The following is a 20,858-nucleotide window of genomic DNA, read 5'->3' as shown; positions in this document are numbered from 1 at the left end:
CAAAACTGAAACTATTCTAAAGACAGAGCTCTGACCAGGAAAAAAAAATCAGAACTGCCATTTCCCAAAAGTAGGACACCAAATATTGCAAAAATCTGATAAGGTTTGGGGTAACACCTGTGATGCTGACCTAATACTCACCTGCCCCAAACAGGAAGAGTTCCACACTTGTCTGTTTCTGTCTAACATTTATAAACATCCTAAAAACTTGCAGATTCATCTACGGAGCAGCATAAGAAACTTCTCCCTAAGTMCCACAAAAGGCTGATTTATCTTAGTTTGTGCAGTGGATATTTCAATTCAGGAATTGAATTCAGTTTTCGCATCAGCAGTAGTGGCATGAATAGCAGCAGGATGGTTTTAGCTCGCACTGGAGCAGAGAACACWGGAAAAAATCAAAGTTGGCATTTTGGTTGACTCTAGTCAGCCCTTTGCTTTTTCAGGAATTCAAGAGACGATAGCAGCACACATCATAAGCAGACACTAATAAAAAGGGCAACTGCATTTGTTGAAACAAGATTTTTCCACTGAAATTCCTCAACCCAAAGACCAGTTTATTTCCTTCTCAATAGAAAGGCAGAATTCTGCCTGTTCAACACCTCAGGAAAGGACTGAAGTTAGACCACAGATGGTTGTCACAGAACAACCATCATATCTGCTAAGTTTCCATCTGTTTCTAAACTACACTGAAAACTGACCTACACAAAGAGCAATACAGGTGCATTCCCAGCACTTGGTTTTGGAAGACTGAACACACCTGGACAAAGTCAAATGCACTYGTGTGCCTGTTCCCCTTCCATTTGCCCTGGAACCAGGAATCCCTCAAGGTGAGCTCCATCACAGCCCCAATGCCCACCGGTCTGACAGTCACAGAAGAAGGTGCTTCTAAGCAAGAGAAAAAGGGATTCTCAACATCCTACAGAAATTCTCCAAGGCCAAGGAAACCAGCTCTGTAAGCTGCCCTGTAGTTTCTTGCAACTGCTTTGCAGTTTACTCTCCCTTTCTTCCTGAAGAGGAGGCTGACAACCTGATTCCTGAAAGCACAATTTWTAGGCCAGCTTCAAAGCTATAGGTCCCTCTAAGGCTCTGGTAAGGGAATTCACATCAAAGGAAATGTGCACATGTTGTTCTGATGCCAGAGAGGACGGTTGGTAGAAATCTCCGTGGATTTGCTACAGTCCCCAGCACAGGGATTAAATTATGCACTGAAGCTGCCTCTGTAAACTGCAGGAGACAAAGAGAATAAGTGGCAGTGCAATATCTCATAATCAAAGCCTGGCACAGCTCTTTGCAGGAGTCTCTTGGAAGCTGTCAGGGGATTAAGAGAAGGGACATGTGTCAAGGTACCCTCAACTGGAGGGACAAAGCAGAAGTTGGTTTTGTTTGCTTTAAGCCTGTCACCTGTGCACTTTTCCTGAGAAAAACACCTTAGTACAAGAGGTGTACAGCATCATGATGGGAGATGAGTTTCCTTAACTTTTGCATAGCATTAAAGAAACATAATACTTGGTGATTTAACCCAAGTTGAGTTAATTTTGATGTGCAGGAGGAGCTCACGCATACAGTTTGTGCTATTACCTATCCAAAGCCAGTATCAATTTTAGTGGCCATAGGAGGATCCAAAGGAGAAAAATAAAAAGGGGAGACTGAAAAGAACATTGGATGCTGTCTAGGAAGAACACAGCAAGTGGCAATAGAAAAGACAATTGTCCTGTTACCAGAACACTACGCTGAAGTCATCAGTGTTTCTCCTCCATCCACTACACCATCAACATCCCACTCCCTTGTTTAGCTCTTTCACAAAGTATTTTCTGTMTTAGGACGCTAAATATTTTAATTTGCTAGCTATTCGTTCTTTTTACCTTCTCCACTACAATTTAGGCCAAAGCATTTCACTGAAGTAATTTTGCTGCTGTCCAAATCCAGAGATTCCAGCTCCACGCATCTTTTTATTACCTCTCACTTCCAACCACTAGGCGATTCTCCATCCTCACCTTAAGCCCCTTATTTACATCTTGYTTGCAGATACATCTCTGCCATTATTTTCTACTATTTTATTGCTCACCTTTGTGTTCTTAATCTCTTCTTTCCTTTAGTGCTTCCTTATGCTACAGCTCCTGGCAAAAGGATTCAGGAACACATCAGTGTCCTTCAAGTTCACATGTGGTAACACAATTCCATCAACAGCTGCTCCAAAAATGCTAATTGTTACTGTTTTCTTTAGAGGCTGTTTTCCATTCTCTGTAAGGCAGCCAGGAGCAGTGACAAGTAAGTAGCAAGTAAACAGTGCCCAAATGTGCACATATGCAATACTTTCTGGTTTTACTTTCTTTATAATTAACACTTGAAGTTATTCTACCATCTCCCAGCAATTYCATGGCAGCCTTTATAATTTCACCTCCCTTCTACATTTACCTGTAGTTTAACATTCCAAGTGCGGCTGTTGCACAGAATACCTCAACAGACTTGTATTAAAAATGCTCTTTAAAAATCTAGAGCTTTGAACTAAAAAAATACCTCAAGAAGTTTTCGTGGAAAGTTCATCGCAGTTGGTTCAATTCAGCTGCAGTTAGATGCACCTTTTCAAATAATGGGAAAAAAAAATGTAAAGGGGTCAGACCCAATCAATACAGTTGTTCAAACAGAATTTCAGGCACTGTGATGTGGGGATTTTTGTGCTCTTTCTTTGTACTGCTCCACTATGAAGAAAGGTTGCTTTTGCTAGTAGAGCAATAAAAAAATCTTAGCCTTTTGAATACAGCCAAATAACCAATGGGAATCTTTACCAGGTGTGGGAAATACAGCAATTTTTTCATGTTTTTCCTTGCACATGGCTTTGTTCTTTTYATAACCACGCAGTACCCAAGCACACAGACACACACACGGCACAAGCAAAAGCTTTAAAATACCCACAGACAGACATAAATCAGAGGGGTAACATCACATCCTGCCTTCAGTAGCTTCTAAGTTTTGTCACCAAGTAAATCTGGTCTTTCCTCCATAGAACATCCAGAAGTTAATTGCTAAGTCACCTGGGAAATAGGTGGTTTCACAGAGGGGAACAGATGCTGATATAAAACACATACACAACTATTTGAAGATCTGGAAGTCAGAGGAGTAAATGGTGCAGAGGGGAGGAAAAAATGTGTAAAAAGTACCAAAATACATTGGAAGTGCTCTGCCTTCTGAAAAGACCAGCCCCTCCCTCCAAAGGCTGTGGGGTACCCAAGACCACCCTGCTGGGCTTTAAGAGCTTTTTGAAATAGCAGTACAGAACTTCAGTAACATCCTTCAGTAGCTTTTCCTTCCACACGTTAGCAACTTTCCAGAACAAAAGAAAGGCTTTTCAGGAAACTCTACTTTCTACTTTTGGTGAGGTTTTCTTTGTGGAGGGCTTTTTGTTGTTATTGTTGGTTTTTTCCTCCCAAGTGTTCCAAAACAGCCTGGATTTCTCTAAGTACTGCTTACTTGCCCAGTCTTTTAAAACAAACAGATTAATACAGATGTACAAAGACAATCAATAGTGCCATAAACTCAGCAGGATTCCTTGCAGCCCAGAAATGCACCGACTCAAAMCAAGAGTGAAAAACAGGGGCATGGGGCGTCGTGCAAGTCCAAAAAGTTAAAAGAGGTGCTACTTACAAGTATCAGGCTGTACTTTTATAAATGCAGCTGGGCAGTAAAATTTTAGTAACTTCGGCTGAAGAAATTGAAAGCAGCTGTACATGGAAAGTCAGCCTGCAACATTTTTAAAAACATTAAAAACCAGCACATTCAAAAGAACTGATACTGCTTTCTAATGAGTGAGTTCAATTAGTCCCAAGCACTTCACTGCTTAATAGGCAGAGGGGAAAAAAAAGGCCACCTCCTGACCAAATCAGCAAGTAAACATATTTTTTTTTCTGTTTTAATATTAGAAAGTAGACTGTAACACCTAAAAAAGAGCATTTTCTGTTTAAAAGAAACAGARCTGAAAAAGGAAATTAACCAAAACCAAACACTATATGCATAGGAAAACTAGCCATTACTATTTAAAACTATACCCATCCCTACAAAAGACGGTCACTAAGAACAGCATTTCATATTAAAAAAAAAGTTTTGGAAGAAAAATTACCTTTATAATTTTCTCCCCAAATACAGGATTAATTACAGATGCAGACCAAAATCTTCAGATCAAGACTGGTTTTGTTGAAAATTATGTAAGTGTTTAGGGCAAAATCCTTCTCTTCCACGAGTTTGAATGAGCAGACTTTGTGTGTGTRATCAAAGGCTAGAAAATTAACATCTCCTCCAACCTGCAGAGCACCTGTGCTCCTCTCCCTTCGTTGTTCTTTGTGCCCCACAAAGACAGCACAAGCACATCCCAAGCAGCTCAGCTCTGAATTTCTGCCACTCACATTCAAAGGTCAAGAACTCACAGCCTCAAATATTCGCCCTGGAGTTCACACAGCCAGTGCTAAGCCACAGAAATACCTCTAATTGTTTTGAGGAATTTTCAGAAGAATTCAACATTTCCAGTGCTCTCCATTAGCCTGGTGTCTTTTGAGGGAGCTGCTGCAAAGTCAAATGCTRTCAGTGAGCTGCCCCTTTGCCAGCTGCCCACCACCCCTCCCCTTGGCCAACACCCCACTCTTTCCATTCAAAAATAAAGACAAATTTAATCAAATGTTTAGAAAACATTTCCTCACCATCATCRTAATTTATTTAAAATGCAGAATTGGTGTAGAGAGAGACTGATTCAAATCCCAGTGAAATAAAGGCAAAACTGGGGAACTTCAATGGGATTTGAACTAAAGATGAGCAAAATGTGATAAAAGTACAAATGACTCTGGATTTCCAACTATTTAGACACTCATAAGAGAGCAAACRAGACAGAGGCAATAGGAGGCAGTGATGTTAATATTTTAATCTGTACATATACCATTTTCCAAACTGTTACATTTTATTTAAATTAATGTTTCCTTGCAAAATATTCATTTATGCTTTCAAAACTTTTTTATAAAGGCAAAAATAAATCATTATTTTGGCAAAAGGTTTTGAAGTTGATACTGGCAGTATTGAGGTAAAATAGATTGCATTAGCTAAATATATACTTYTAAGAATATTTCTGAGTATAGTGTTAATATAATATGATCTGTCTTAAAGTCTGAAACATGAAGATCAATTCCAAGAGGGTTTTAGCTACTACTTGAATACAGGGAATAAACAAGTTAGTGGTTTCACAAAATACTGCAGAAGTATTTYTCAGTTATTTCTCATCCAGAGCTGAACTCAGCTGCAATTAATCAACGYTGGGAAATTTTTGCTTGTCTCACATTCGATGCATACACAGGGTTTTTCAAATACAGTTGCAGCAATTCATTTCATCTTTATTTTCTTCTTACTGTAACTACCTCACCCTTTGCCCTATTCGCAAGTACAACACAGAATTTCAAAGTTTGGCAAAGTTAAGCACCAGGTGAACATACACACAAAGTTAGCAGGTGCCACATTCCATTAGTTTTGCTGTTTTGAGGATAATAGTAGTCAATACATMATATTGTAACATTTATTGAAAAGAATTCAGATGGAAAATACGTATTCACTACCCAAATGACACACTATATTTTTTTATTGCTTACTCCACATATTTTAATTTAAAATCATCTTCTTTCACATCTCAACTTTCAAAAAAAATAAAATTTGTTAGCTGTTTGTTATAGCACTACTGTCAAGGGCAACCTAAGAAACTGTGGATTGATACCAGCGAGTTAATCATCTGGGATCGAAACAAGGAAATGGGAGTTAAAACTGGCTTTCCTTATGGCTTTCTTGGGAAATTACAGCTATACAGCTAATATTTAGAAATAAAAGCTAAAAGGTCCTGCAATGGATTATTTAATGGGCAAAAGGGTGGGTGATTAACTCTACAAAAATATTCAACCCAAAACACCCTTTCACCAAACCTGTCACCTGCATTAGCTCTATCCATACCTTATGAATGTGCTTCTAGGTTTGTTTCAAATTTGCGGGTTTTTTTCCAAAAAACTTTACAATCTGAGCCTGAGGGGKAAGTAACAGCATCTTTAGTATCTATGCAAGAACTGTCTTTTAAAATGAATTCAGCCCTTGATTTAAAAAAAAAATCTAAAATACATCATTCTAAAAATACATTGTCAGTATTTTACAGAGTTTATTAAAAGTGCCATTTATTTGTATAAAAAGTGTGAACTAAACTGAAGTAAATAAAAAATGATTTGCAGTCCTCTTCATTTTCATAGAAAATCCCCCTATTATTTTCTGAATGTACTTCCAGAAGATGGTCATCAGCCAACCAGCAACTCCACAGAAACCTGGAAAAGAACCTCTTCTGTCTTCCACACAGGTAGGATCTGCCTCGAGCCTTACGTCAGTGTTCACTCACTGCTTTGGCTGGTGTGAAGGAAAATAAAACATGAATTAATTACAAATCAAAGGGAATAAAGCAATGCCAAGCAGTAAGCAAGTCCTGGAAAGATTTTTTTTTAAGCCTTTTGCAGTTTGACAGAAGGAACAATTCATACAGACACATTAAGCAAACAATTATCTCACTGATGCTCGAGCTCCTGTGCTCCCTGCATGGTGCTGCTTCTCAGAACTACTTTCTTCTTCTGAAGAAAATGTAAGTTTATATAAATATCTGTAATTATATATATATGCGTACATATCTGTACAGACATGGGGTAGACATGTTTTTAAGTCAGTCTGGAACCACAGAATGGTTGGGGTAGGAAGGGACCTCTGAAGGTCAGCCCAAGCCCCCTGCTCAAGTCTAATTTTTTTTGGCACTGTACAATTATTTGAGTTACTCAAGCAACCCTCTCTGCTGCATCATCTCTGTTCTATCTTCTTGTTCAATTTCTGGCAACAAAATTAAGCCAAAGGGAATGAGAAAGGTGAGAATAATATCAAAGGAAAATAYGGATATGTAGCAATTGTCTTAACTAGGAGCACACTTAGGAGCTGCATACAATATTTACACCTTTTCCTTTTTGCTATTTCAAACAGGGAAAACTCTGCAAATCCTCCAGAGAAGAGATACAAATACAGGTATTTCTTTGTAAGGACAAAAAAAAATAATCACAGCTTTAATATTTGAAGTGGCAAAGAACCTAACCAGAGACAAAAACAATCTTCTGTTAACATTATCCAATGAAAGGCACGATCAAAGTCAGACACAATACTGCAGAATTACTTACAAAGGGCCAAATTTTCAGCTCACCTCAGCTAAGACTCTGATGCCAGCTCATGTGTAGGACAGCAGCCCACCCTGCTTGTACAGGGGTGCACTTTGGATTATGCCACGAGCAGGCACAAACAGCTGCCCACGACAGCAGCCACCAGAGTACAAAAGGCTGCTGAAAATCTGGCCCCCKGCTACCCAGAGCACAAATGTCTCCTCCCTTCACCACAGCAGGATTGAGGAAGCACCTCAAATGCAGAACAACAGCAGTCACCCAAAGACTCCATCAGCCCACATGTTAGCTCGTTAGAAGCAATAATTACAAGAATAAAAGGTCTCTGAAAAAGTAGCTGCATGCTTTCATTTGGATCCAGTTTTGGTTTAGTAAAGAAGTTAAAATTCAGCAAGTCCCAGCACAGGCACGGTGGCAGAGCAGACATGCTGAGAGCAGTTAGTTCTTACTTGGAAGGTGTTTAAACAAATGTGTAGTGAAATCCATTGCTTAGGGGGGAGTGAGGTGGCTGTGGTACAGAAGGTGAGGGTGCTTTGGGTGGGTAGGTCAGCTGCTGAGCTGGAAGGGATCACACACAGGAATTAGGCTGCGCAATCAAACATTCACATCATAAATGGAGTGACCTGAATTTTCTACCACATCAACAGGAAACCTGATGAGCAGTGCAAGGAGGTGCTACACTATTTTAGCCACATGGAACACAACATAACCAACAACATTTATTTTTCCTACTCCTTGCATGAACTAAACAAATAAAGATTCCTATTTGGACGAGAATATGGACAGCCTCACTTAAGATGAAGTTTCACTGGAACATTATGAAGGCATACTGAYGCACTTTCACCAGCCCTGCAGTTCTGGACCAGAACCTGTATTTGCTGGTTTGATTTCAAGACTTCACTGAGGCTGTACAGGTTTTCAGCATTTCCTTTGTGATGTGCCAATGAGCAGTTACAAAAATAATATATAGAAAAATAATGCTTAAAAAGTTACATATGCACAAAACATTTTGGTTTGTGCAGGGCAAGATACAACATATAAATTTTCATATCAGCTTGAAAATACAGGATGAAGAATACAAGGATTAAAACTATCCTTGTTTATAAACYAGAGTTATGGTATAGTACTAGAAGACAATAATAAATAATCCTAAAACYGAAGAGATTGAAACTCAATTGAAAATTCTGCTTTTACATTTTGGAGGACCAAAGATAGACCCAATTCTGAAGCACACAACATAGGAATGACTTCTTAATACKCTTGTATTTGACTTTAATCTTCCAGATTCTTGGCATGATTTCCACTTAAAAGGTTGATTTCTTACTAGAAACAGAAGAAACTCTAAAATGCTGCWTTACCAGATTAGATAAATGTACAACTTATCTTAAAAGATTTATATTAGCATAACATCTTAACGTAACTGCTTTCCCCTGAAAAATGAGTAAAGTTAATCTTCACTGTCTTTTTCATAAACAAATCTTTGTAAAAAAAAACCTAGATAATTAGTCTGGGATTTTCAGATATGGTCTGTTTCATCATCAAGGAGAAAATGATAACCCATACTTCAAAAATCAAACTACAAAAATAAGAATGTGGAGGAATCTGTAATATGAGACTAAACGAGGATGTACAATCAGCTGTGTAAAGTGTCAAATGCTTTTCTTTTTAATCACCTTCAATCCACAACTAAAATAACTGACCTCTTTTCTGGTTTGTAGATTTTTCTATTAAAACCAAACCATTCCAGCTTTTTTTTTTTTTTTTTTTTTTTTTTTTTTTTTTTTTTTACAATACGGTGAAAGCTGTTTGCTTTTAAAGGATTAAGAAATAATTGAAATCAAAGCAAGACATGTTTCAAGAAGTGTTTTTCTGAGGTACAAGTGTGGCAACAAAAGCTGTGCACAAACATAAGGGTTTGAGATTCTTTAAAGCCTTAGTCTTTGGCTACTGTGTTAGGGTTTCTTTAAGTGTCTGATAGACAAAACAGGCAGCTGCTTTACTTCACAAAGAAACTTAAAATCATCTCACAACTGACTGCAAATTTTCTGAAGCAGCATTTAAACATTTCAGTGCCAATACACACTTTAATTCCCTCCTTGAGAAAAACCAAAGAATTAAGAAGATTTTTGTGCTTACATATACCAAAAAAAATTSATAGGTCACAATTTTGAGATAATTACAACACAGAAAAGTAAAATGTATAAATAAAAACCCTACTGTAATGAAATATATACTACATTCACTACACAACATTTAAAAAATCAAACCAATTTCAGTACTGTACAGTTGATACAAGTTGAGGCACACCCAGAAATAAGTTAACTGGCCCCATGAAGACCTTTGAGTAGGGCAGGCCCTCTGCTCTTCCTGTACTGACACAGAGGAATAATTTCAAGTATTGGCTGTGTTCATCTGGGCTGATCATAGCTTTGGTGACACCTATTCCCAGCAAAAGCTAGAACTCAAGTGGCAAAATGCTGCACTGGCTCATACCTCATGAAAAAAATTCCCATTCCATAACCAAGGGACWGGAATACCTGTTTCAAAGTTCTGGTCACTAGAACTGGGACCAAAGCACCTGTGCAAAAGCCCTTTTGATGCACTAATGGCCTGAAGGTCCACACAGAGTTATTCCTGAAATGCTCCCATGATTTTACAATGCTGTTTTTCCGTTGTTTGGTTTAGCTTTACAATGTCGAGCCTCAGTGAATCACTTTATCCCTGCCAGTCAGTTAAATTACCCAAAGAAACTCTGCAAAGTCTCAAGATTCCTATCTTGAAAATGTATTCCATCCCCTCCAAATGCCATTCCACTCAGGTTTCGCTGGCACTGCATCCCTGAGTGTACAGGCACGTTCCATCAGCACTGTTACTGCCGATGCGCGTTACGCATTCCGATATCGCAATAATCTGTCTTTAATGGGAAGGTCTCAAGGGCTGCTGTGGCAAGAGCCATAAGTTTAAACTGACAACCTCAGATGAGAAATGTGCGTATTTTTTCTCCATCAYAGTTGAAGTTTCCATTATTTCCATTCTCCACTGGAACAGTGAATGGTGCCAGTTATAAATGGCCAGTCAGACACTTGGGAGAATCGCTGCTGCATGGATTACTGTGTGACACAAATCTCCCGACATTTCTTGCTTATTTCAACTATAAAGCAATCAAGAGTGAAATTATCACTTTTAGCAATGTATTGCAAAGGATCTATTAATTTCCAGACATCAAGCAGAATTCATGCACAGCTGTCTTGCTCTAACCTCTCACCCTGGTCACCAGATAGAAACATGCCAATCCCCATTTTACAAGTTCTTTTCCCCCTTTTGCAGGTCTTTCTTTTTTTTTTTTTTTGTACTCTAATCTCAATCACAGCACCAGGGAATCTTTCTCTTAAAAAAAATACTTTAAATCCTTTTTTCTTGATTTTCTTTTTGAAGTCGTGGATCAATTACCTTTAAAAAACAAATACAGAAATATCTGATTTCATATAATTACAGAGAATTCAGTTAAAATGTTGAGTTTTTTAGCACTATTAGTTAGAGCAAGTTTCCAAGTTCTGAACTTATTATTGGTCATAGTATTTTKCCCTCTTCATCCTGCCCACTGGAGGCCAAACACTCAAAGTAAATCATTAGCCCCTCCACATTCGTTACCTACACACACTTTTCCCTATTTTGAATATGAATGACTAAAACTTTCTCTAATGCYAGGAGTTCAGCAACAACCCCACACAACTTGAGAAGCTGGTAAGAAATAGCTGTTATTTTGTAAATAACTAAGCATTACCTGCTACCTCCTTGCTCCTCTGAGAGGCTTCAGAAGCCAGAGCGTATGAAATGGTAATGATGCGCTCCTGCTCCTGCAGCTGCGAATCTAAATCAATCGAGTTGTGTTTGTCCTGGGCAACAGTAGGCTGCAGATTGTGCATACTGGGGGGAAAGTGAAAAACAACATTAACATTTGCAAACATCAAGAATCCACCATGCAGATAAGAACAAGCTTGGATTCAGAATGCAGTTTTCAACTCTCATCTATCAAGCCCCACGTTTTACTGCCGTTCTTTAAAATGGCACTGATGTTGTGTGCAAATGCCTACTGCATACAAGGAAAAATGACACAGCCATTGCAGATTTGGTCACAATTTCTGCATAGCCTTAAGGACATATGAAAGTCCTTTGTTGGAAATATGCTGTTTAAATGAAAAAAGTGCTATTTATTTGAAGTTGTTAGTAAAATCTCTTGCTAGTGCTTGTAGGAAAAGGAAATAAGCTGGTGGTCCTCAGGCTGCGCCCCTTCCAAAGAAAGAGCAGGTGTTTGACATATCAGATTCTCAAAACTCAATGTTTCAGCTGACCCCCAAGTAGCCAAAAGCATTGTTTCACAACTCCAGCTCTCTGGAGACAAGRGAAACTTGCTTTTACAGTGACTTTTCTTCTGCTTTTGGCCAGATTTGTGCCTTTCCTTCCTCCTCACTCTCATATACAAGCTGCCCAATAAWGACTCACTACTGTTTTAGGATTCTCTGAACACGACAATGGTCTTATACAAAATTCATCACTGTCTCTACTACCTTGTTTTGCAAARCAGCTCTAAGTATACTACATAAATTGAGAGCATTTTCTCAAAGCTACAAGTTACATTCAGGTAATACAAATTTGAGATGGTTCTCAGTGTTTAACATAAGCCCCTGCATAAGATTTGGAAAAAAACCCTTACCTGGATTTAGTAAGAATATTCTTTATCTTTTCTGCTTTACGCTGCCTTGCTGCCAGTTCTTCTGTAGTAAGAGGCTCCTCTGGCTCCAGTTCAACGTAACGTTCYGGAATTACAACCTTCTCAGGTTTTGACAACTGCAGAAAGAAAGCAAGCATYGAGTTTGCAATAACAAAGACTTAAAAGAAATTGAGATAAATTCTCCTCAATGGCAGAACACAGTGAAAAGAATAAAGCATGGATTTTCACAGTCAGTACGTGTACCTGATGCTAAACACTCCTTCTGGATATCTAGCTGATGCCCTTTCAACAGTGATTCCCTCTGATTCTTTTTACTTCAGAGGATAGACTGAACAAATAGTAAAGGGGATTACAGCAGAAATCAGAATCAACAGAAAACCTTTCTTCAGCTCAGGCTTAGAGCCCAAAGTAGGACACTGCCTAAAGCTCTTACAGTAGAAAGAAGCAACCACCACAAGACTGACTGGACAACCTGAGATATGATATTTATGATATTTATGTTGTGTCAACCTACAACTGAAAAAAAATCACCTAAAAGTTTTAACCTAAAGTGTCATCCTTTGAGACTGGATGATCTTCTGTGAGCAGCAGAGGGGGAAAAAAAGGCAAACAGAAATATTCTACATGATGCAATCACAACAACACATTGTATAAATTAATTCTGTAGACTGAAAATATTAATATGATCGCACAAAATCTAAAAAACAAGTTTTTGCTAGGATCAATTACTTAGTGGGAAATTTTCACKCCACCCCAAAAAAATAAAATTTACAGATTTGAACATCAATTCCTATTATATAGAACAGGCTGCTTTTGAAAAAAAATTTAGAGGATGTGTGAATAAATGGAAATAAGTTAAGGAGAACTATTATTTTATTCTTCTTTTTGGAATTTTGTTGAAACACCCATGAGGCAATGAGTTTTCAAAATTTAAAGTTTTCAATGAAAATAATCCTAATTTTTTTTTGCCTCTGACCTTAGTTCATGCTAATTCATWGGATTATGTGAAGTGGCCTGACCTAACCCTAGTGATTGAACACAGTAATTCACAGGCAATGGCAGGCCAAGAGCACACACATTAAAATCATGGCCTCAAGTTTTTATACTTCCTTCTCAGGAACGACAATGCCAATGTTTCCAGAAAAATCTTCATTTTTCCCATGACATTTCCCAGCTCCTCCCTGGAGCTCTAGATATAGAGATCTAKATATGAGGATTTTTTAATATATGTGTCTATCTCCATAACTAATGCAGATCACTTCATCCTGCCCCTTTTGGAATTAAAAAACCCATTAACCATGTGAACAGCGGATGGATTTCGTTAAAGACCTGACTGAGTCTATTTCCTTTTGAGTCACAGAGGTACCTCAAATGCAGAAGTGTCTGCCAGGTGATGAGGATGGCTGCAGGAAATGGGAAAGGACAACAAGGCCAGGTTGGATGGGGCTGGTTCAGTGGAAGGTGTCCCTGTCCATGGCAGGGGGCTGGAATTAGATGATTCAAGGTCCCTTCCAACACAAACCATTCTATGATTCTAACCTGGGTAAACTGAGAAAGAAGCTTTACACTCAGAGCTTCAGACCTATTTCAGTTACTCTGAAGTAGGACAGAAATGCCTATGAGCAAAAATATTTCCTACCCAAGGTTTAAAGAAAGCACAAAGGGATTCCCATAACCCTGCAGGCTTTCTGGAAAAGAAAAAATCAATAGCAGGGTGCAAAAAGAAAAGGCAATAGACCAGAAGTTTTTTTCTGTTTCTGAAGTTTACAGAAACACTGCATTTTCTATTAAAAATATACAAAGAATAATTGAAAGATACATTAATTCACAAAGTTYAACAAGTAACGACTCACAGAGTAAACCTTCTACAAATATCTTTCTGTATAAAACACTGTCAACAGCTTTCAGAAGAGTAGAGGCTCTTACTACCCTAATTATCATGAATAGTTTGACTGGTTTGCCATTTCCCGTGGCATTTAACCCAGCACAAGGTACCCCCAAAGCCTTCCCACTTGCTGTGYTCTCTCTTTCCCAGCAGATGGCTCAATCGCATTTCAGACTGACATTTGTTCCGTTACTGGAGCTGAGACAGGACCTCATGCCCAGAACACTGATCAAATAGTCCAAAAGCTGATAGAAATATGTTTGCTATTCAAGCCTAAATAAAMCAGTGCTTCTGCTCTTTCATCTTTTTGCCAGTCAAAATGAGGAGCAGTAAGGTAGCTCTAGAGAATAATTCTTCCTTCATTCCTGTTTCTCATTTTAAAATACTCTTCATGTTGTCTTCCTGAGTGGGTTTTTTTTTCCAATTAATAAAACTTTCTCTAACTTAATCATTCTACTCTTAATAAAGCCTAAGATATATATTTAAAAGAGTAGAACCAATCTTTCAACTTCCCTCCACTAAAACACAATATGAACATAAACCTTTGAAAGGTGCCAGGTCAGAAATTTTCAGTACCCAAGAAACTCCTTTTAGTTCAAACTTACAGCTCACTTCCGAAAGAAAAGATGAGAATTYGCTGCCTAAAAGTTAGAAAGGTTAATATTTTGGAGCAGAGAATAGGAGGCGAAAGATTATGAGTGTTACCTCTCTGCTGATATCTAAATCATAGTCTTGAGGCTCCAGGTCTGTCTCTGTCACTGCTACTGGCTGAACTTTCAACCACTCATTTTCATCCTTGTCTTCGCCACGAATTGCCCTCTCAAGTAACTGCAAATCAAATTCTTGCTCTCGTTTCCACTGGTAACAGATACAAAACAATTAACAGCATTCAACCATAATGCCAAATTCACTACATAGCAATGCACATTACTACTGCTGCAAATGCYACACTGCTGAAACAATCAGCAGGGTAAACCCCCAACCTGACAAGAGAATGAAGAAACAACTGCATTTCTTGGCACATAAGGGTCGGAGTTTTGATCTCTAGCTGTGCTGTGAGGAATTCAGAGTATTGCTTAATTTCACATGTTCAGCGGTATTGGTTTCTAAGAAATGTATCAATCCCAATTTCCTGATTAACGCAGAACCAGCTCCACATAACCATCTTTGAAGCAAAGCTGGTCACCACCAGCGAGCCCACAGACTGACAGAGAAGTCCCTGGCATTCTAAAGAGGCAGTGCTGGGTGCTTTTGAATAGCTACACAGTGCTGGTTGACAGTCACAACTTAAAAATTTTATGTACCTTTTTAGAATAATACCTGCTGCTTAAAGTACATAGTATTTTGTGTATTACTGTTAATTTGTTCTGAATTAAAAAGTAATTAATTTTKAAGCTCTTCAGACTTCACTAAGAGTCTAGCTACCTGCAAAAGTCTTTCACATGGTCTTTAGAAGGTAAATATTTAGCAATATAAATCAGAGCTATTAAATATCTATTGATATTTAAATTTAGCATATTTAAACTAAGCTGCATAATTTAGGGTACCCAAATCACTGCACAGTAGTCCCTTCACAACTACACACAACACACTTGCCTATAAAGTCACACTTAAAGACACTTCCAATACCTTTTTGTTCAAAAAATTGAGTTCCGCTGTAGCATCACTCCATCCAGTAGATCTGAGCAACTTTACCATACATGATATTAAAAGCAGTAGGAAAAAGAAGGGACAAAACCAACAACAGCAAAATTATCTCCTCAAGGTTTTGAAGGAATCAGTAGGAGAATGTGCCACTTTTATGTTTCTTAAAAATATCTCCAGTATTTCTGGTACAAATCTTTGGCTTATTTTGGATGAAGTTTGAACTCCATGTGAAGTCCTTAGACTTCATTTTGTCACTTGCATTAATAAACCTATTGAAACCTATTCATGCACAAGCTCTCAGTATTCACTCAGAAGACAAATATCTTCCATGTATATTAAGAAGTTAAGTAACTAAAAGGCAATTGGATCTCAAAAATTAAGATGTTACAGAATTCAAAAGAGAAAAAAAACTCATTTTCTCATATGAGTACTCCAAACTCATTCTTCTACTCATATTCAAACCAGGCCTGATTGATATAGTATATTTTAAATATACAGTATCATTTTCAAGTTGTTATTATAGAATAGGTAAGAAAAACATCAAACCATTCTTATGAAGCAGCACTTTTATTGGCTTTGATGTTGCAACTTGTACATTAAAAAGGCATCGTATATAACAAATGAACTCATGTACTGTGATCAATACTTAAAATGTCATACTACACTTGAGAGCTGACCAATTAAAAATTAGATTTACACATACAATGTATGTTTAAAGCAAATGTTACACACTGAGCAGCACTTCAATTATACATTTAACTGTTTGCCATTTTGGCTGCTAAATAATTGTAATGCTGTAAGTAATTGTGCTATCAAACATGCTTTTGCATATCAAAGCCCTCTAGGTACAAGAGATGACCTCTACAAAACATTACTAGGGCTGAAAAACTCTATTTTAATTCTTTACAGCAAGGAAAGGACCAAGATGGCACCCAAATTTATRAATAAAGTGTTTGCCACGAATGTTAATAACGAGTGTTTTGAAAATGTTTCAATTTCACTTGTGTGTGTTACGTGAGTYAGAAAACATAAGAAGCCCAGATTCATTTCTTCTAATTAAACTATTAAATTAACAGTGGTACTATAATACTACAACTCCCAAACATTATGCACTGTCTTTAAAAAAATCTTTGATTGCAAAAAAGAAGAGAAAACAGATGAATGTCTCCAAGCAGTGCACTCGTATTTACTGGGAAAGTAAATACAAATAATTGGCTGCAAATTAGTGCTACAGAACAGTGGGAATGAAAAGCTGAATATTATAAGGTTTTCTTAATGCCAGTGATTGACACACATGTACTAAATGCAATTAAGCCTGGTAAAAATTGAGTAGTCCAGTTAGAAATTTTAAAGTAACTACAAAATTGTGCAAATTAAAAACAAGCAAACAAAAAAAAAACCAAAAAAAAAAGAGGCATTAGCTATGATGAGTGACAAATCTAAAAGCAAGAGATCTTGTGCAATGAATTAGGTAAAACAATGTGACCATTCTAAAGCTCTAGTGGACCAAATAAAAAATAAATTAAAAGACCACAGCRTAAGTGCAATTACAGTACAATCCTGGTTTAGCACCAAGTGAGCAACTGGGTAACTTCACCAATTAGAATTGCTTTGGTTAGTATCCAAAATGTTTCATTACAAACTTATCATCTGCACAGCATTTACTCTCAGAACGCAACAAAAATACTCTTCTTCAGCGGCTTAAATTTGAGCCTTATTAGAATATTCTACATTTTGAGATTTCAAGAAGAATTTGTATCAATTAAAATACATTAGCTCTCACATAAATTCCTAATGAGCATGATTAAATTTTAAAACTGATTATCTGTTTATCTTTTTTTTTTTTAAAAAGAACAAACAAACACCACCTTGGTCTGATATTACCTTGCAGGTATCTCACCAGCTAATTTATGAATTAAAAGGAATAATTCCTCTGGTGAGAAAGAACATTCTAAAAGGCCCATTCCATTATGAAGATGTTTTAAAACTGTACAAGCTTCTGACACTTTCTAAATACAATTCCAAGGAGAAAAAAAAATTCATGGCTCTGAAATCACCCCAAAATATTGCCATCTCCACTCATCACAAATCTCTGACCAACTTACCTGCTGCACCTGCTACATTTACCTTAACTACGAGTAAAAAAGCTCATCTGTTCCCCACACTCTCTGAACTCATTTGATACCGTAGAACACTAATTTAATTGGACTAGAAGCATCACACACGCTCAAGTGAAAGTGCTTGCCAGGGAAGAGAAAAAAAAAAATAAATCCAAAGGTATTTTTAGTTTAGTCCTTTTAAGGCATATCTAACATACTGAGCCTACGTCTGCAGACACGGGCCTGATGAAAGAGCGAGATGAAACAGGCTGCCTTTCTCCTTGGCTAAGAGTTCTCTTCCGTTCCCGCACTAATGCCTTCTGATGTCTCTTCATTCTTTCTAGCTGCTCCTCTGCACTCATCTTGCCTCTTTGGTGGTCTCCAGAGTATAAACGTTCCAAGGCACTCTTTGGTCTCTCCTGGAGAAGTCACAAGGCACACAAAACACGTGTTGTAATTAATACTTTATAAGAGGTATACCAAAAAAATGAACTCCTTCTTCTACCTCATTACTAAATTTTATTCTATTAACTTTGCATATTTCAACTCTGTATGATCTATCAGTAGTGCTGATTTTTGGTTCTAAATCTTGTTTTATAAATCTATTTGATTTATAAATTGTTTGTCTGTTTCCCAGTTCATTTAAGAAAGTGAAATATTGGAGACTTTGTTTGATCACAGCTCTTGCTCCTCTCCCAGGCTACTGCAATCCCAACTTCCTGCTACATAAAATACTCTCTGGCCTTAACTACTTCAAGCAGTTTGGACATTTTCCTTCAGAAGTTTATTCAAAACTTACCTTGGACCTATCYCTTCGCAGTGTTGCAAACGATGAAATGGTGGATGACTGGTACAGTCTGGAAGTTGATCCAGACAAACCTTTATAGGGAAAAAGAGAATGCCTTGAAACCAAATGACAGACAAAATAAGGCAAGTGCCAGATTTATTTATTTTTTAATATTGTCATACTGTTTCTGTGGCATTCTAAGCACTTTAGCTCACATTTTGCAGTTCAGAAGATCATGAGAGGCATGAAATTTCATTTCAGCCAAACATAATGCGTTTCAGATCACTACTGATCAAAATTCAGAAAATCCATAATAATTTAGAAGCTTATATTAAATGAGGAATATTGAATTCAGCTGTACAAGAGTAGATAGACTGTACAAACAATCACATCTATTAAGAAAATAGAACCTTAACATTCACAGTTAGAAATAAAAGAAATAAGAAAAGAATGGCTAAGAAATTATTTTCTTTTGGCCCAAATATCATCTCTGCCCTCACCTGTGAAACAGTTACAGAACTGCAGCACAGTGGGGATGGAATGTCAAGTCAGACGTAATTTTTGGGGCACTATATTCATATTCTTTATCAGTTACATTTTAATGGCAATATAGATGTTTTAAAAAAACGTTAAGAGTTTGCAAAAGAAATCATGAGGAAAAATAACTGAATGTAAGAGACATTTTAATAGCTAATATAAATAGAATGTTTTGCTATGGGTTTTTTTAAACCTTATATATTAAAGTTGCTTTGCCAAAGGCTGGTTGTCTGCAAYAGCACCATTAAAATGCACAAAATCTCTCAACTTACACTGTACAGTTAATCTAAAAACAGTGATGTGGTGATAGAGATCGCCTCCAGAAATCCCGCAAGAGAAAAGCTCCCATACAGACAGCACTTTTAAAGATCAGCTCCATAAATTGCTGGCTTACCACGGGTAGGTAACGTCTGGTATCCACTGTCAGGGCTTATTAAAGCACTGGAAGGATGGCTGAGGTCACCCCCTATCATTGCTAGTTCTGGCTCACTCATGTATGAACGCAGTTCCACCTATGCAGAAAAACACTCATCAGCTCCAATGAAATCACAGGCAGCCAGTCTTAATAACCCTAAAACTAATCCTAAAGCTTTTTTTCTGGATTACTCTGCCATTGTTATACAGCACAGATCTCTCCCTGTCATTACTATCTCAGCCATTACATATCATTATTACTTCATTAAAGGTCCATATATTTTACAGACCACAATAGTATATTTTATTCCAGGTTSCCATATCTCTAAAGCGCAGGTGCAGAGGTGTGTGAGTGCTCACCCTGTAGTCTCCATTTACATACTGGCCGAGCTCTCTGTCTCTCTTCCTCTCATCCGACTGACGCTTCAGGCCCCGCACCGATGTGTGCCTGATGACAGTGGCTTCTCTGGGGAGGGGTGGGACAGCTGGGGGCTGATCCTCAGGACTGTACAGCTGAGGGAGAGGAGGTCTGGGCGGTGCTTCATCTTCCTGGGAACAGGAAAGCACAGGGATATGGCAAAGAGCATAAAAACTGAAAGTTTTCAGCCCGGCAGAAACTGAAAGTTCATTGCATTATATGAATTATTTGTGACTGCTTTAGCACGCTCTCCTCTGTCCACACCAGAAGTGTGAGGCTTTAAAGCCCGAGCAAGAGCCAAGAAATCAACCCCAAACCACTGCCAAGGAAGGCTGTGAACATTAAGGTGTTCTAAAGCAGTCTGTGGCACGTACAGAAGGCTGCAGGCTCTGCACTGTGCTGCTGCTCAGTCCCACACAAACAYCTGCAGTGCCTCCACACTGCTGAATGAACCTCAAAGAGCACTACTCACAACCTTTGGCTTGAGCTTCACTGGTGACTGAAGAGGGGGCTCGATTTTCTTCAGCTGCTGTGCTTGGTGCTGTGTTCTGGTCTGGAAATAGGGCTGTGGGTACAGCCTCACCTCCAGGGGGGATTTAACCGGGCTGCGGGGAGGGCTCTGCGCCACRGAAACTCTGCTCTCCACAGCAGCCAGGGAAGATGGGAAGGAAGGCACTGAGGACTGAGAAAATGAAGGCACTGTTTTTCTCTCTAGGAGGGAAACAGACACAAACATTTCTTGATGTGGATCTAGCAAGTCTTTCAGGCAAAAAATAAAATCACACAGTTTAGTACCAGCCCATAAAATTCGTTGTAGAGTGCTAAGGGAGGAAAAGCCTGGGAGTCAAATCRGTCCAGAAGCTGCATCTGGTCCCACACCACAGATTCCTTAAGTTGCCTACAGATCRTTTCTCTCTGTATGTAAAAGGTGAGCAAAGGTACTTTAAATACAAAGTGAATTTTGCAGTAAACGTTAACAGTCTCTCATTATCCCAGTGCATTAAGTCTTGTCTTTGGGACACAAAAAACCACTGAAATGCAGACCACACCCCATCAAACACCTGCTGAAGAAGGAGGATAAAGGCAACTGCAGCAAGGGCAGTTGGGCAGCATCCAAGGGGGAAA

General features: G+C 38.2%; 1 protein-coding gene across 4 annotated transcripts in view; it reads right to left on the bottom strand.

Moving 5' to 3' along the window:
- Positions 1–4,699: 4,699 nt before the first annotated feature.
- PLEKHA7 (pleckstrin homology domain containing A7) overlaps positions 4,700–20,858 on the bottom strand; it is a 143,534-nt gene continuing 127,375 nt past the window's right edge. Inside the window, exons 19-28 of one of the 4 annotated variants that reach the window (XM_057369289.1) lie at positions 20,206–20,444; positions 19,676–19,864; positions 19,296–19,413; positions 18,377–18,456; positions 17,796–17,996; positions 14,537–14,689; positions 11,929–12,062; positions 10,999–11,141; positions 7,664–7,772; positions 4,700–6,411 (exon numbers count right to left, since the gene is read on the bottom strand). In XM_057369289.1, coding sequence (XP_057225272.1) covers positions 7,675–7,772; positions 10,999–11,141; positions 11,929–12,062; positions 14,537–14,689; positions 17,796–17,996; positions 18,377–18,456; positions 19,296–19,413; positions 19,676–19,864; positions 20,206–20,444 — 1,355 coding nt within the window. In that variant the 3' untranslated portion in view covers positions 4,700–6,411; positions 7,664–7,674. The remainder of the gene's footprint in view (positions 6,412–7,663; positions 7,773–10,998; positions 11,142–11,928; positions 12,063–14,536; positions 14,690–17,795; positions 17,997–18,376; positions 18,457–19,295; positions 19,414–19,675; positions 19,865–20,205; positions 20,445–20,858) is intronic. The other 3 variants (XM_057369290.1, XM_057369292.1, XM_057369291.1) reach the window with 3 other exon arrangements.

The sequence above is a fragment of the Malurus melanocephalus genome, unplaced genomic scaffold (assembly GCF_030028575.1).
Source record: "Malurus melanocephalus ecotype Western Australia unplaced genomic scaffold, MMel_1.1 scaffold_106, whole genome shotgun sequence".
Lineage (NCBI taxonomy): Eukaryota > Metazoa > Chordata > Aves > Passeriformes > Maluridae > Malurus > Malurus melanocephalus.
The sequence above is the reverse complement of the archived record's forward strand: the minus strand, read 5'-3'. Positions and strand labels throughout refer to the sequence as shown.